At 36.9% G+C, this 18,168-nt stretch overlaps 1 protein-coding gene across 5 annotated transcripts in view; it reads right to left on the bottom strand.

Moving 5' to 3' along the window:
- Positions 1–18,168, bottom strand: part of LOC129942921 (ras-related and estrogen-regulated growth inhibitor-like protein) — a 78,939-nt gene that overhangs the window by 21,397 nt on the left and 39,374 nt on the right. For 4 of the 5 annotated variants that reach the window (XM_056052065.1, XM_056052064.1, XM_056052062.1 and 1 more), the window contains exons 2-3: positions 8,403–9,340; positions 1,511–1,567 (exon numbers count right to left, since the gene is read on the bottom strand). In XM_056052065.1, coding sequence (XP_055908040.1) covers positions 1,511–1,567; positions 8,403–8,463 — 118 coding nt within the window. In that variant the 5' untranslated portion in view covers positions 8,464–9,340. The remainder of the gene's footprint in view (positions 1–1,510; positions 1,568–8,402; positions 9,341–18,168) is intronic. The other variant, XM_056052061.1, reaches the window with a different exon arrangement.

An 18,168-nucleotide genomic window follows, 5' to 3' on the forward strand; every position in this document is an offset into this window, starting at 1 on the left:
AAAGCAGACCCTCTTAATTGCGCCAACTACAGAGGCATCAGTCTCCTCAATATCTGCCGTATTATGTGAACGTCTGAAGCCGTTCGTCAACGACCTGATTGGTCCTTATCAGTGTGGCTACAGACTAGGAAAACCACTATCGACCAAATATTCACACTACGGCAGATCTTGGAAAAAAACCCAGGAGCTTCAAATCAATACCCACCATCTCTTTATCGATTTTAAAGCCGCGTATGACAGCATCCATAGGGAAGAGCCCTACAGAGCAATGTCTAGTTTTGGCATCCCTGTCAAACTTATCCGTTTGTGCAGAATGACGATGGAGAATGCACGCTGCTCTATCAAGGTCGGAAAAGAACTCACCGATGCATTTGATGTCAAAAAAGGTTTAAGACAAGGCGATGCACTGTCATGCAACTTCTTCAACATCGTTCTGGAAACAATAGTGCAAAACTCAACCGTCAAAACTTGAGGCACAATCTTCCAAAGGTCCATCCAAATACTCGGATACGCAGATGATATTGACACAATTGGGAGAATAAAGCGTGATGTCAGTGGAGCGTTTTTGAGCATTGCGACGGAAGACCAAGTATATGCTGTCATCAAAAAAGGACATTGAACGACGACGTCTTTTACAAAACGTCACCATGGGCAGCTATAACTTCAAGGTAGTTAAGGACTTTGTCTACCTAGGCACCGCTATTAACACAGACAACGACAACAGCGCTGAAATCAAACGAAGAATAACTCTTGCAAATCGCTGCTTCTTTGGACTTAGAAGGCAACTGAGAAGTAAAGCCCTCTCTCGAGCATCTAAAATCACCATCTTCAAGACACTCATCATCCCGGTTCTCATTTATGGCGCTGTGGCCTGAAACCTGTCAAAGAAAGATGAGAGCGTCTTAGGATGCTTCGAGAGAAAAATGTTTCGGGCGATTTTTGGACCCGTACGCGTAAATGGAGAATGGAGGAGAAGATATAACGACGAACTGTAAGGGCTGTACAGCGACTTTGACCTAGTTAACAGAATTAAAGTCCAACAGCTAAGATGGCTGGTTCATGTAGGGCGAATGGACATCAATGCTCCAGCCTGGAAGGTCTTTGAATCCAATCCCAAGGACGGCGGCGGCGCAGTAGAGGAAGGCCGCGACTCAGGTGGCGCACTCAGGTGGGAGAAAACCTCAACCAACTTGGCGTGGGAAACTGGAGACAGCTAGCCAGATCCTTCACGGACTGTGTCGCCATCTTAAGTAAGTTAGTGAGTACGTAAGTAATTGTGTTCCATGCGCCACGAAAGAAAATCAATTTTTGACGAAATCAAAAGTTGCTACTTTGTCCGCGGGAACTATTTTATGATAAAGTTTTCCAGGGTTGACAGCATTTGACATTACCTCGTCTGTCAAATTGATAATTCAAAAACAACACAACTTTTTTTAAATTTAACAACCCGTTCTTATTTATTCTTTGTATTCAATATCAAATATAATTATAATTTTAAAATTATACTCACCACCTGTTGAACTGTATTCACCAATATAGCGTTTTGTCAAATATCTCACAGTGACAGCTGCAAATATAAAAACAAACAAAGAAAGAAAGTAAGATTTTAGTTTAAATCAATGATTATTTTTTTAAAAACTTGTAATTCATATAAAAGCAAACAATGTAAATGTAATTGAAATTTGTATGAAACATTAACCAGCAATGAATGATGTACGAAGTAAACTCCTCCATTTTGTATTTGAAAAAAGTCTTTTTTAAATCCTCAACAAAGGGGGTTAATTATTAGCAAACAAACAATAATCACATTTGTAAACATATTGAAAAGATGTGCATAAGCACAGCAGATCTTTGAAAGCAATCAACCAGACAGCTCTAACGTGTGACAGCCCCCGACACGCAACACCATCAATTTTGTTTTCACCATAGAAGAGAAGCGTTAAGTTCCAACGCGTCAGCACTTTATTGAGAGTCAACACATTTTGACCTTAGACACCTATAATTACAGGTCTAATCAGTTTCGGCCAGACTGACTCTCGCATGCGCAGAGAGGTCAGACATTTATAATTTAACACAATATACGTATGGATGTAAAAGCTTGAGCGGAACGTGTGCATATAGTTTTTTGTTTGCGTTTTAAGACGTAACATAGAAACATAGTTGTTTGATGATCAAATATAGCGGATGGTGTGGTGAAGGTGGCGTCTTCCATCAGATCTTGAATGGAATGCTTAGGGAAATTCAGTGGGCTTAGAGGAGGGGCTTACCTAGTTAGGAGATGAAGGCTCTGATTGAGAGTGAAAAATGTATTAAAAGTGATTGTGCAGTGAAAGTGCGCAAACAAAAAGTGATTGCTTGCTTAAACATCTTGTTTTTCTATCACTACTCTTAGAAGGGGGTTTCTTCACTTTCGAAATAAAAGGATAATGAAATAAAGTTTATTTTATGAAGAGAATAATGCTGAAAAGTTAATATAATCATTAATTTTTCACTATCAAATAATAAAGGGTTTTTCATTAAGCTATATACGGCCCGCCAATCGTGGGAAACTCTCCAGAATAAGTTAGGAAACATAATACTTGAAAATGAGGAGTTTTATACATTTTCTCGTCACGACTCCATATATGTTTAAGGTTTCTGTTTTGTCTTAAATGTCAACAAGATGAAATCCTCCAAAAATATCGATCGTGATTTTGTTGTCAACATCATTAAGAATTCTCTTAAGCATTGACCTTTAAAACTCAAATCCACGCCTTGATACCAATTTTGTATTCACTTCATAGTTGTGACGACCGATGGGAAAAATTCCGAAAATACTTACCATGGTTATCTTAAATAGCAACTATTCGAATCAAGGGTACTTAAATAGTCTTCCACTTAACCATTATTTATTTATATATACTGTGACAAGCAATAAATGACACCTCTTCGACTTTAAGGCAGTTTAACCGGCGCCAATAGCATTACCATAGTAATTACAGTTCTCCATATAACAAGTTGTTGGTATAGTGTATTCACTCACAGAACAGACGACGACGACGCAAACGATAACAAGAGTACCTATGTTGCTCTTCTCCTGTCATAATAACCGCGACATCTTGCGGCGGCGATCGGAATTATGCTAATGAGAATAAAACGAATGAACGATCAACTTGAGATAATGATCAGGCGCGCGACTTTACTCCACTTGTTCTCTTGTTTTCTCGTTGTTTTTTTTTTTGTTTGTTTTGAACAGAGGCCCTCCTGTGAGGAGATTACACAACTTTCTTTGACGTGTAAATGAGAAACTATACAGCAAAAAAAAAAACAACATTAAGCTGACGTCTGGTATGACAGATATAAAAATAGCAAGTTGCCAAGATTTGTATTACTTGACAAACATCAACTCCGAGGTTTAGTAACGTCAAGTTGGCCAAAATAAATTATTTTGGATGTCATGTCCTTGTGTTACTTTTTAATTTTCAAGGCTAATTTTAGGTTATAAAATAATTATTTACATAATTGTAGATCATTAAAGGGGCGGATAGAATAATGAACAAGTTGTAAAGCATACATTGCAAGCTTTTGTATTTTAGTGTTATAGGATAATTATTTATTTAAATGACTCGATCTGACTTGTAGTATCTAGAAAGATGCCGATTTAATTGACAGGAGAGTTAAAAAAATGGAACAGTCAAAAAAAATTGATGCTTATTAATTAAACTGGTTGTATTTAGAAATGCCTTGATAAATTCGTTATCACAAGTCCTATGTATATAGAACGAAAAGGTGCTAGACTTGTTGAGCAAAAACACTCTATATGAAGATACCAATCCATCAATCAATTATTTTTTTTTTCAAACCAAGATGGCAACCGATGAGTGCGTGTTTTTGACACATGGAGTCACGCTACCTGGCAGTCAGCACGTGAACCTTTAATTGGAGACAAACATGTATTATACCAAATAATTGTATGTCAACGGGTATCAATATTATTAGATATTATTTATTTCGAAGTCTGGTGGAAAATGTATCAAAAACATAATTCATCCTGAGTAATTTGTTCTCAAAAAGTGGAAGAACAAAATATACAGGTTTAGTGTACGTCAACATCATGTCAAAAAAAAAGTGAATGGAAATTCATCAATGCAAAACATAATGGCTTTTTCATGCTGACATATTCTCTTTAATGTCTACCGACATAACCAATGCGCTTATCTTGCCGCTTAAAGTTTTATAACCTTTTTTTCAGTATCTACCACCATTTATAGCGTTGTTCTTGCATAATATTCTATTCATACATACCTAGAGAAAGAATTATTGCATAGTTCAACGTTGAACCTTATCCGTTTTGTCCTGATAGGTTGAAGTATCAGCACCTATACTTGAAACCCTGGTTGAAATGATATTATTACACTAATAAATTTACAATTAAAATTCGGTTGCACGATCGTATCGAGTTTACAAGTGGCTTTGAATTTTCGCCGATCTGTCAAAGTTTCTCTTTTTCACCTCAATTGAGTTATTACAGTTGATTAGTTAAAAATAAACTGAACGAATGAATAATATATTGACGGATGTTTACTTCATTGAGCATTTTGGGTGACAAAAGATGCCAGCTGCAGAAGTTGCTATTGGTTGGTTCATAACAATGGATAGGTAAAATACATGTGATGGCCTAACTTTACCATTTATTTATTTATCTTTCATTGTTTTCCCAGCCTATAGATTTTTAAAAAATACACACACGGGTGTTGTTTTTTGCGGTATAGAGATATGGCAGCACTATTTTAACTGACGGCCATTTTTGTCAGCTGTCAAGTTGGGTTTAGACACCGTTATATTCACAAAAACTGACAGTTTTGTGAAGTGATTCTTATTTTTCAAATGCTGAGGTAAACTCCCCTGATTCCAGAGTCTTCTCGAGAAAACAAAGTCTGTTCGAGTTTATAGGAAACAACAGAACCACTTTTGCCAAAGGAAGAATACAGCTCATCTTTTTTCACAGAGCTACACGGCTCTGGCTTGTGTGTGATATACGGGCATGCTGATGAACTGATCGTGGCAGTGAAAATGTTGCTTTGAAGACTGGTAATTGGGACTCGACACGGATTTGCCTCCAACCGAAACTTGCAGCTAAGCTTGTCTCAAAAAATGCCTACCTATTATTGCATCTTCTACAAGTGACGGTAGATAAGTTGCTGTCCCAGTTTCTTCTCAGTGTTACGCTGAAGTATTCGGATATGACAGTGCGTTTCCCATTAGCCAATTAGATAGCCTCATGTTGGTTTGTCGTGGACGGCTCTCATAGGACTTGCATATTGCCTTGCCGTTTTTCCTGAGCATGCTCATGAAACTCAGGCTCCTGAACAGATTGATCTCGTCCATGGGAATGTTTGCCTCATTTTCGCTCATCCTACACGGGTGGATTATAAGATATTAGGAAGAAGGGATTAAGGCTTGATGGTCGCAGGATTCTAGACGGCGGGATCGGTAAGAGTATAGGTCGTAGCCTAAGAACTAACAATAATTTGTATTATTTCAATAAAGCTGCTTAAGAACTAACAATTATCATAGAAATGTCATTGAGGATTAAAAGAAGCTGAATAGTAATACTAATAGACCAGCACCATCTAAAAAGTAAAGGGGTACTTGATATAAGAGCCAGGCCTAACCTAAAACGTGAAGGACGGTCCCCGCAGCACTTAAGAGAAAAGGGGAATACGGTCAGGTGCCCAGCAGCATTTAAACAGTGAAGGAGTATAGATTCAGTTGCCTAGCAACGCTTTAATAATGAAGGGAAATACCAAAAATACTCTATTTGCCAAGATGAGAATCTTTTGGACGTTTAACTCTCCAAAACCCGTTTGTTTATATTGTTGTATTTGTAATTTTGATAATTAGTCCATGAATAGATGTGAAAACCAACAACAAAACTATGCGTTGGGCCAGCGGCACTTTGCAAAGCAACAACAAAATGGAAGGTGAATAAGATTTTTTCAGATTTTTCTTTTTACTTTTTTTGATGAAAAAGTCAGTTTAAAGCTTTACTTTTGCAATCATTTATTATAATTAGTTCATTAATTTACAATAATCACCACGAAATTCTTTACATTTCCGAATACATCAAGTTAAGGGTGCGAGCGCAATTCAATACTAACAATGTTTAACAAAAAAAATCGAAAAAATTAACTCAATCAAAACAATTGTAGCGAGCCCGTTGAATAAATGCAGAGCAAATGAAAATTTTGACATTTATCACCAAATAAAAACGTCAATAAATCGTTTTGAATTCATGCACAACTCATTCAATAGATCATGTAATCGACATGAATGTTTATTGTTGACGTACAGAAGTTTTTTTTAGTGCCTTCCGACAGTTTAACGCTAAATATAATTTTCATTAATTACTTAAAAATGTTTTGTTACCAAAGTTCAGATTCTGTTGATAAGGATTGTTTCGTTTTTGAACGCGGCCATGAAACTTTCAAAATGAAGCAATTTAATGAGCCTAAGGACTAAATGCGAGAGTGTGTTTAGTTTGTGTATCATTTCACGCACACTCTCTCACATTTAGTCCTCAGAAGCTTGAATGCCGAAATGTCAGTCTGGGATTCCCATTCTGTTGAATGGAGTATTTATGGGGAATACGGTCAACAGGCCAAGTGACCACAAACACTGAAGAGTGAAGGGGAATACGATCAGCCACCAACCAAAACTTAAGGAGTGAAGGGCAACATAGTCATTTGCCCAGCAACGGTTTAAGAGTGAAGCGGAATACGTTTTGTTGTTGCGACACAGCTCGCTTTGCAGCAGCCCAGCAACTTGAGTAGAGAAGGGAAATATCGTGGGAAACTTATGGCTGAAACACAAACACACCTCAGCTTCGAGTTGCTTTGCATGACACATCCAACATGACATTTCTAAAATGGCACTTCTGTCATTAGCAGCTGTTTTTTTTCTCAAAATATCTATTAGAACTTCTGTTTGGAGTCACATTACGTATTATTACGTTATTTCCTTACGATTGTCAGATGAAACGTGAGGTCGAAGCTTTATTGTGATGGCATGCATCGAATTCCTATGGCTGAACTCGTAAACGTCAGGTGAACTCGTAAACGTCAGAGTTCTGGAAAAATGGCACAGAAGATTCTCTCTTAATTGCTTTTCCTTCAAAGAAACATTAATGTCTTGCGTAGATCGGTCTGGTTTTGATACCAAACCTATGTTTTTATATCTCTGCTCAAAAAGGTAGAAATTAATAAATTTGTTCCATGAGACGTGAGTCAAGTTCAACTTTTCCAAAACTAGAGAAATAAAATCTCACATTTGGAATGAAAGAGAAAGGAAGAGCACAAAGAACGTGAAGCAAAGCCTCAAAGTTCATTGCTATAAAACAAACAACTTGCTATAAACTTTTTGTACACGAATATATTTGCGCTACCTCAGATCTTCAATAAAAGATTGTACATTGTTCATGACCGATCGCCACAATTCCACAACCACCGCCATCCATTGTCAGCATCAGCACACGACCAACCAAGTTACTTTGTACTGATTATGTATGGAAACCATGTAAATTATTCCGATTATGGTCAACACTAAATCTGATGTTTAACTTTAAATGGTAACGGTCACGCGCTTGATAATAAAAAGAAATACATGCTAAGAAAAATGCAACTAATTGATTTTTAGAAGGAAGTTGGTACACAAAATAGCGAAATACGCGTAGGAGGGTAGCTTGATGGCACGGGCTGTACCTAGTTGAGCTGTTTTTACTTACTTTCACTTGTGAGCAAGCACAAGCCGTGAAAGAAAATTGTTTAGGGAATGGTTTCGAATGGTTATTGAATTGGAATAAAATCAAATGTCAAACAGCGGTTTTTCTTTCTAGACACGTCATGGGTTCTACAATGATTCAAACCACTGCTTCTTGGAACTTTTCTTTCTGAAAAAATTCTAACTGCTGCTGCACCAGCAGCCAAAATGTCTGACAGCTTATCTTTATATACTTAAGGCCGTTGTTGTAAACGTCATTCTGTTTGACGTATGACCGCATTCTGTTTGACGTATGAGAACGAGGAGGGTAGCTGCACATTCTGTCCATCCTGCTAGACCGCGTTCTGTTGGACCAGGCATTTAGCCTACATTTAAGATCTTTAAATATAGAACCCATAAATGAGTTTATGGATTTGACATTTTACTAAGAAGTAGTTCCGTAGGATAAAAGATTCATATATTAAGGAACTTACAGTTTGTTTTTACGCGTAGACTTTTAAGAAATTAAATAAGTGTCATTGAAGATGCGTTGAAGTCTCAAGCCGTTATGTAAAGTAACCTTAAATAAATTTGCTTATACTTCTGTCAAAATTGAAATATTGATTTAAGTAATGTTATTAATTGAAACCAGAAACAAAACTCACCTGATTTTCCAACTTTAGATGCACCAAGTACAACTACTCGAATTCTATTTAAATGCGTCATTATTGCTTTTAATAATTATCCCAATGTACATCATTTCCAAATCATAATCAATTAGTTTCTTTTCATTTATTTCCACTCGTTACATCTCGGAGAAACCATGTTTACAAAATGTCAAACAAGCCAGCCATATACACGCGAAAATAAAACGTCCTCTATTAAGCACAATAATCACTAAAGCCGATGATGTGCAATCTTAAGGCTCCGTTTAAACTGCCAAATTAAATACAAACATCACAGAGAGCTATGGCAACAAAGAAATATTACCTTGTTTAACCGAACAAGCAACAACACCGTTATTTTTATGGACAATAAATTCTCAAGATTTAACAACAATGTTTAACACACACAGATGGCGCAACTTATGAACGAACACAAAAATAAACTTCCTTCCTTTCCACTTTGTATCTTTTTGTTTTTGTTATTTTCTTTTGACGCTTCTCTGCGGGCGAAATCAAAACAAATACGCTGTTAATTGAAATCGATTTTCAATAACTTAATTACAGCTGTATATCACTTGTTAAAGCTGTCACATTATGCAACGGTTGCGCTATCGGACACTGTTTTTATTTTTGTTTGTTGATACTGTCAGTACACTCTTTTCTCACGCTTGTGTAGCAGCGGCAGGTGTGTTTTTGCACTTGCTGTGGGCTATCTGTCAAAGCACTGGCGTCTTCCTTCTGGGTAAAACTTTTAGTTTTGTTAAAACACTTGCCGTGGTTATTTGCTATGTACCCAAGAAATCGAAAGTAATTGACCCGTTTTCATAATTCCGTCCGCGAGATTACCCACGGTGTTGTTAATGAATTTACGACCAATTGAGAGTGTCGGGGAATTCAACGCCACAACAACCGTCCACAATGTTGTCACTTGGAACAGTCTGAAAAGGTAAAAGAAAGAAAGAAAAGTGTTAAGAAAATATAAATAGGTACTAAGTCAATATTTTATTTAAAAAAATTCAAGTTCGTTAACTTATGTTTGAGATAAAATTATATTAAATCCCAAGGGGCCTTAGTAAGTGCGTTTGACAGCGTTATCGAAATGCCTCAGGCTACCGCCTGACAGCTATTAGTCATCTCAAACCATGTAAACACCCTGTTATACCACTTACGCACACAAATCAACATCTGCAGCTTAAAGTGTGGAGAATAAAAGCAATAGTCTAAGTCTCTGACTGCATCGTGCGTCGCTCGAATGACTTGACAGTTTAGCCCGGGGGAGAGAAATTGCAATATACGATTATACCTATTTTAAAAGTATTTGCAGTGTGCTGACTTCTTGAGATTTAAGCCAAACACTTTGAGCCTAATGGATGAAATCAATCCGAAAAAGTGTTTGGAAATTATAACAACAATGAGTGAATTGTCAAAAGTGTTGGATAGATACTTCACATATAATAAACATACAATACCAACATTTGACAGATGCAACAATTTCAGCATTTTTTTTTGTTGTATTAATTTGGAAAGTAGTCCTTTCACTTGTGGTTTTCAGTCACAAAATTATTATTGAACCATTTATAAACTTTTCAATAAACCAATACTCTCTTGTCAAAACATCTCCACACCCATAAAATGACTGATGATGACATCTTTTGCCAATTACATTATATTTTACTGCGTTCTTCAAACTGATCCTTTCATTTCGGAGAATTTTAAATTCAATTTCAACCGCAATTATTGATAAACTATACTTTTTTCCATTAAGGAAAATGAAAACATAGTAATTGTCAAAACCACAAACCTGCAGTATTGTAGTCCTTTGATTGACACAATTGGATCACTCATCGCACTGGAATTGTTGGATCTTTTTCTTTTAATGTAATAAGAAATTAAGGTATGTAGGTTTGTAAAGTCGAAGAAACGTTACATGCATTTAAAAGAATAATCAGAAGTAACATTAAAAATTGAGGTTAACGAACCGGGCCACACAACTCCTGATGCTTTATAACGAAACTTAAAACATAACCAGAAGTAGGTGGGTCATGCATCCATTTTCCATTCCCGTTCCTTTCGATTCGTCGTTTGGCTTGGTTCTTCCCGAAAATAATGATGTCGAAAGAACATGGGTTGTGTTTTTGGCGTATCATTACCCCAGGACTGACATCTCTCTGCACTGACATCTGACATTAATTTTATCCAACAACATTATAGAAGAACATACAGGTTTATCCAAAGAGCACGCGGATAAGCTCAAAAGGTATGTAATCAAGTTGTTGCCGGTTCTCGGTCCCAGACGCGGCCTTTGAATTGAAGCGATATAATATCCATTCCGTTCCGAAGAACGAACGAGAGGGGCGTCCAAGTGTGGCTTGAATGTAATCAATTTGTGTGTGTGGAATGAAATTACCAACTAACCGCTTTAATTCAATTTAATTAACCATTCAATTGTCTCAGTGCTAATAAATTGTAATTTTCACTGATCACTTCTCCACACATGGGACGCGACCATGATAATGACGCGAAGTTGGACACCTGAGTTGAGATGGTGGCGGGCGGCTGCAGAGTGCGCACTCAACCGTCATTTTGTGCTCGTTGAAAAAAGTACCGAGACCTCAACAACAAAACGAGTCAATCATTGTCAATGTACTCGACAAGTCTTCGATTCAAACAACGTACATAAAAGAAATAAAAGACCGACGAAGCGACACACGGACGCGCGGGAGAGTTAAGATCACCATCAACGTTGTTGTCGTCGTCATCGTCATCACATCAAAGTGATGATCTTTGTGATCAGATGGTGATCAATGGCACTCAATTCCACAACATAAGGAATTCATCGTGGAGTGATTGAGGTGTAAAAAGAAGACATTACGACGATGTGCAATGTGCGATTTGCGAGACGTGTGATTACTCGTTGTAATCTAATTTGTGGAATAATTTACTTCAGATATGATTGGTGATTAATTTTTGACAACTCGTCGATCAAGTGAAGATGGATGGCTTGTCGGAAGTGTCATGTATAACATTATGGAAAGTATGTTTACTGATGACCATCATAAGCATTGGCCTACATTACATGTACAACTGTTAATTACTTCAAAGGACTAATGAAAGGTTCTCAAAAAAATACTAATTAAGTTTCGGTGAAATGTCGAAAAACTGATCTTTTCATGTAAAACAGTGACACACAAGAGAAATTTTGTTGGTGAAAGTAAAGTGTTCCTGCAATCAATCATAAAATCATTAAACTTTATCAAAAAGACGATCCCAAAAAAGATTAATTACAACAAATCAATGACATTGGGAATTGAATAAAGTGGTTTTGGAGGAATGACACCTAAATAACATGTTGCAACATTTTTTACATTGTCTCCACCAGTACAAAATACGCAAATGAAAAGCAAAATTAATTCATGCCAAATGTCAAATCAACTAAATGAACAATCAGTACCAGAAATCGTCGAAGAGGCTTTGTTTACCTTAAAGGACTATTCACATGAGAGCGACCAACGAATGAACGAATATTCGTCCATTATGACATTTCTTCAACATGGCTTGTTTTTATTCGTCATAGTAGATGCACAACAAAGACTAGAATGACATTTTTAGATTCACACGCGCGCTGACATTTTATTCGTTCAAGTGTGGATTGTATGTGGAACGCGAATTGAGTTTGACAGTTCGTTACAATTTAATTGCTTTTTTTTCTGAAATTTCTCTTATTTTGACATTGAATAAGGTAATTTTATTACCTTAAGCCTAACTTAGGCTATATTTTTTCCTTTTTGTTTACAATTTAAGCTGAATTGTTTGTTGGGCGATCTTATGTGAATGGTCCTTCAATCATTTCTTTGAGCTAGGAGATCTCAATGCTTCTTCTTTTAATTTATTTAAGAACCGATGGGTGGGAGCTGCTTTCCAGCAAGTGTAAAAGGTGAATGTTAGCATTCGCCCCAACCACGACCTGGAAAACAGAGCCCTACTTAATCACTTTTACCTTTCAAATGATATGACACAATGAACCGTGGTTTCATGCGGTTCAATGACGATTTCTTGGCAAATGCCATAATCGCCTAGCAAACGGAACCAAGTTCCTTGTTAGTGACGAAGTTTGAGCTTCAGCTCATCTCCACTCAATAAAAAACAAAATGGTCAGCAGGTTTCGATGGTATATCCAACGACATTTGACATTTACACCACACTATTCAATAATGCACTGAATAATGCATTTTATCCGGTGCATTCGAAGATTGCTGTGGTTCATCCTCTCCCGAAAAAGGTAAGGGACAACACCAACCCGTCATATCTTCGGTCGATTAGTCTTCTTCCGAGCATCAGCAAAGTTTTCGAAAAGGTCATCAATAGGGCTGTGGACAACAAAATAATTCCGGATAAACAGTTTGGGTTCAAGGCGGGTCATGACATGACACAATTCATGTAGTCGTGGGCAGCGATTAACGAGCAAAAGTGTAGTGAAGTACCTCGGTATCTGGTAGGATAAGTATTTAAATTTGGACAGACATATAAATGCTGATCTAACTAAGGTCAGAGAAGCCATCACTCTTACCAAACGGCTGTTTTAGAGCAGTCTGGTGGCTTGACCCCAGAGTGAACATTATTTGCTACATCGCCCTCATTGAGAAGTTTCGGGTGTTCGAGCGGCAGTGTTTGCGACGATGTGCTGTCTTGTATAGAACAGCCGAATCTTCTTACGTGCATTACCATTCCAACGAGATCCTATAAAACGGGTCTCGAATCAACAGAATTGACAATTTCGTGATAAAACTGGTTCGAGGTCACATTGCAAGAGCTATGTCTTCGACCAACAATTTAATTTTAGGGGCGTTCTATCCAAACGACGGGTATTTGAAGAGTGCACCTTGAGCGGCTTCATTCCACCAGAAGCATTCCTCTTCTTAGATAGATGCAGTCTGATACAGGATAAATTAGCAGTTCCGCTAATCTACCACGTCAAACGACGAACCGTGTATAGATGGCTCCTGTACAATCGGGACGTCATGGCACAAGACGGAGCAGAGCTCCTTCGGTTCAAAAGATCTGTGTCCGAACTGATAGGGTGAAGCAGGAGAACCAGTTTTGGTGGCTTAAATAGGCACCGCTACCCGTGGCATGATGGTTAGTGCGATGGACTGTCATGCGAGAGGTCTTGGTTTCGATCCCTGTCTGTGCCATCTAAAGTTTTATTCACGGATACTGCCTCTTGTGACGAATTGACAATTTCTCCTAGAGTAATTCTTGTCATGAAAAAGGGCTTTCTCAAATTAGCCGTTCGAAATCAGCAGGCTCCTTTATTCCTGCAATTACTAGCACACAGGAAGTTTTGAGAGTTGTAAGTCACTAGGCCCTGGTTCTCTACGGACTGTTCCGCCACCTAATTTTTTATTTATTTGAGAACCGATGCCATATTTATACATATACTCATATTCGATAATAAGAGGGATTCATTTGAAAATTCATAATGCATAAAAGCTGTGTTCATAAGCCTTACCTTGTTCTCTTTGTCATACACGCTTATTCAAGATTGTTTTGCATCTTTGTTCAAAAGCGCATTAAACTAATCTTTTGTTAAAGTCTATAAATTTCTATTACGTTGCATAAGCTCTTCCTTACTTCTTTTAATTAATTCAATGCATAAGGATAAACCTATCTAGTCAAAGTCAAAATAAGGATGACAAATGCTTACTTCCTTGCAACTCGATGACCTACACTCTTGCCAGACACTCAACAAATCATGTCCAACTTAAGTGCGAGACATCTTTTATGTGAGTTTCGTTGTAAATAAACAGGCTGGATCTTAACTTTTTTTTCCTAACAAATTCAACTTAACACAAAATCCAATTGCTCGTACATTACCGTGTTTTGTTATGTGTCCTATTCCTATTTCCATCCAAACCAAAGCCCAAGCCAAAACCCATTCACCACCACTCGTCCATAGACTAAATGCGCTTCTTGTAAGCTCTTATAACCGAGCTAACAAGGTCTCGAACACATGTAACCATTGACGAGCAAGAGGACATTTTTCATATGTGAAGCGACCTCTGTCTCTAAAGTGGAAAATCAAATATGCAAATGCGTTGAGTCGGTCGCCGTCGTTCCGACTTCCTTGTGGAGTGGGTACGACGACGAACGACGCAAAAAAACTTACGTTTTCATGAATTGATCACTTCTTTCACATTTGTCAAACATTGTGCATAGCTACAGACAAGTACCATACACTATACTCGCCTATAGAACTTAATCATCTTAACATGCAAGACACAAGCGTGCTGGTTATACATAAGTACGCGTGCGTTATAGATGACGTGACATGATCTTCCCGCGCGAAACACTCGCAAACATAATTTACATTCACCAAGTATACGCGAAAATGTTTATGTTCGTCTTGTTGTTTTGCTGTCACAACTGACACTAGGTATGTTGTTTGTTGTGATTGTTGCGAAAGTTGTAGAAGAAGAGCGCAACAGTGCGCATCTTCAAATATCATACAACGACGTCACTTGATTGCACATGCACGTACTACTTACTTGAGTTTTTATTTTGGGATTGAAAAAAGATCTACAGACTCAAGTCGTGACCATCGGCAGTTAGATTAAGACTGAGACTTTCTAAAGCATCTGCAGTATCAAGCCCTACAAGTGAGATCGAAATCCTAGGGCTCGACAGCCACGTGAGTTTCAAGACTGCGTACACATCACTCAGATTCTGCTCTTATCCTTATACCTGTGTACTTTTCTGTTTTGCATGCATAATTTTACAGTTCTCATTCTAAGTTGATCAACGAAACGTCAGCGCAGTGGCTGTGGTGAGATGCGCTGTTGGTTGTTAGTTCTTTGAATACAAAAGACAGGAAGGGCGATAAACTTCTTGCGTCTGGCAGGCCCACTTGGCGCGTTGGCTGCTTCTTCTTCTTTATCCCAAGAACGTCCGCGGATGCACATTCATATCTTTACACTTCGTTGGAACTGGTGATTAGCAGAATGAGATTATGAGAGAGTGACAAAATGTTTGAGTTTTGAGAACCATTTGAAAAGTCTAACTTCCGTCCATTTCTAATAATGCATAACCAGTTGCAACAGTTGTTAGAAAATAATTTAACTAAACAAAATAAGGCACTAACTAATAAATCATTAAGTATACAACTTTATTAAAAAGTTTAACTTTCAGTCTGATAGAAATTAAAAGCTTTCAATTTAATGCCATGTAAGCACTTGAGATTCAGTTGGTTATAATTGTTTTGTTTTTGAACGCTCCCAAGAAACTTTCAAAATGAAGCAATTTGGTTGCGAGAATGTGTTCGGTTTTTGCATCATTTTACGCACACTTTCTCACACTACGTTAACTAGATGTTGCTTTTTAAAAAAGGTGATTCTTTGAATCTTTAAGCAGTATTCACATGAGCGCGACTAAGGAACGACCAATGAATTGCAAAATGTGAGTGTATATACGTTTGAAGACACATTTCCACACAAATTCTTAACAAAACGATAGAAATATAGTTTCTATTTGTTTTATGATGCATAATTTTACTATTCAATATCATATATCAATAAATTTAAGAAAACTATTTTATTCGTAGCGAAAAAATTGTAGTTGATACGAACTGTCAAACTTTATTCGCGTTCCACATTATCCACACTCGCAACGAATAAAATAATCACGCTTACTTAACCTAAACAATCATTCTTGTTTTGTGCTCAAAGTCAAACTTCATTCGTGACGATTTAAAAACTCTCACATGAAAGAAATGTCAAAATTGACGAATGTTCGTTTATTCGTTGGTCGTTGGTCGTGCTCATGTGAATAGTGCTTTATTGAAAAGCTTTAAGGCATATGTGCATTGAATCGTTTGTGTCTTTGTGTGGAGTTTTTTATCGTAATTCATTAGTTTTTTACCGATGCACGTCATTAGTGACGTCTACTACTTTGCTTGCCGGAATTAATTTAAATCCACTCAATTTGCTGACAGCATATTTTCCGACGAAAACATGATTTTGTTTAACATAGGTAAAGTATCGTCGCCAGCCATTAAGTCATCAGACCAAGAAAAAGTAATGTTTTTTTTAATAACCTTGAAAACGATAAATACTTCGTCTTAGTGTCAACCTTTACCATAAAAAAATGCTTGCGTAATTTGTCTGGAATTTTTAGCCTCGGACATTTTGTTATGGTATTAATAATATAAGATTAAATGTGTCGCTGTAAATTGCACCGCATGAATCTTACAGATAAATCAGTAATGCAGTTATAACTTTTGAATTTCAACAAATTGCGGTCAACTTGGAATTGGGGAAGTCTTATCAAAGCCGCAAAGGATTACAATAATACCGTAAATTATTTTAAAAAGCCACCAAAGAATGTTCCATTGGCGCCGCGACGTATTCAGCTTCTTGAAAAGTTAATAGTGAAAGTGTGAAATTTTAAGATAAAAGTGGTGATGGTATTTACACAGACTTTTTAAAGATATTAATCCTTGTTTGGTACAAACATTAACATAATTTTTCTTTTTTAGATTTGTTATGAACAATATTAGAAGAATACCATGAAAATTGACAAAAATTTAGTACATATTCATTTAGCATTTAGACAGGAGTTTTACATTTAAAAGAGAACGATTTTTAAAACATGTGTAATCAAATTCAATTGTCAACTGTGATATATACTGAATTTGACAGAGTCTGTCATTCTTTAGTTACTAAGAACTGCCATTTTTCCGTTCTTCTATACAATTATTCATTGTTGTTCAAACAGAACGCCATCAAGTTAAGCCAGTTGTTAAAAATGGAAATAGGCGATCCTTGAAAATTTTTACAAAGAATGCGACTGTCAAACGTCAAAACAGAAATTAAAGAATGCGAAGTAATTCATTGAATGTCAACTTGAACTCATTGGAAAATCAGGAAGTAAATAAAATTCAATTTTATAAATTTGAAAAATATTTTCGTTGCATGTTTAGCAGTCTACAATCACAGCTAAGGGAATCCGTTCCTTCTTCCTGGACATGGACAGTAATTTACAAGAAAATTTAAGTTGCTTTTACTTTTGAAACTGGGTCAATAGAATGCTGAAAGGTGACGGTGCGCAGGCGTTCCGTTTGACGTTTTATAACACCAAGAACAGCGGCGCATTCTGAACGTCCCGACAGATTGCCTCTTGTTTGACCAGGCCTTAAAATGGATACATTTATAATTATCGGCATCTGTCATTTCCATTCGGCATGCTCAAGTTGGTATTTGCTGGGGACATGGATCTAAGAAAACCAGAAGTACTGCATATGTGTTTTAGTACATAAAACATAAGAATTAAACGACACTTAAGGAACTTGGAAGCAAAGCAAGTACCTGATTGGCCAGCTGTCAACAAATTGCTTTCGAACTGAAAGAAAAGTTTGTCAAGAATGGACAGGTTCAGATAACATAAACGACTTCAGTTGCAACCAACTGCATTCTTTGAACGTACATTTTCACCAAGGCAACCATTAAGTTTCAAGTGTCATACTCATACATTTCAAAATAAGAATTCTTGAACTTAATTTTTACCAAGGCAACTAATTAGTTTCTTAAGTGTCATACATTTCAAACTAAGAATTTTACTTTACTAAACTCTACCTTCTGTTCATTGTACAAAAACTACCAAAATTATTATTGTCTACAAAACACTACTCAACAAGCTACAAGTCTGTCAAGATTTGTCCTATGTGTTGCATATAAATATCCCTTATTTCTTTTCCAAATTTGACAAGAAAGAC

The sequence above is a fragment of the Eupeodes corollae genome, chromosome 1 (genome assembly GCF_945859685.1).
Source record: "Eupeodes corollae chromosome 1, idEupCoro1.1, whole genome shotgun sequence".
Classification (NCBI taxonomy): domain Eukaryota; kingdom Metazoa; phylum Arthropoda; class Insecta; order Diptera; family Syrphidae; genus Eupeodes; species Eupeodes corollae.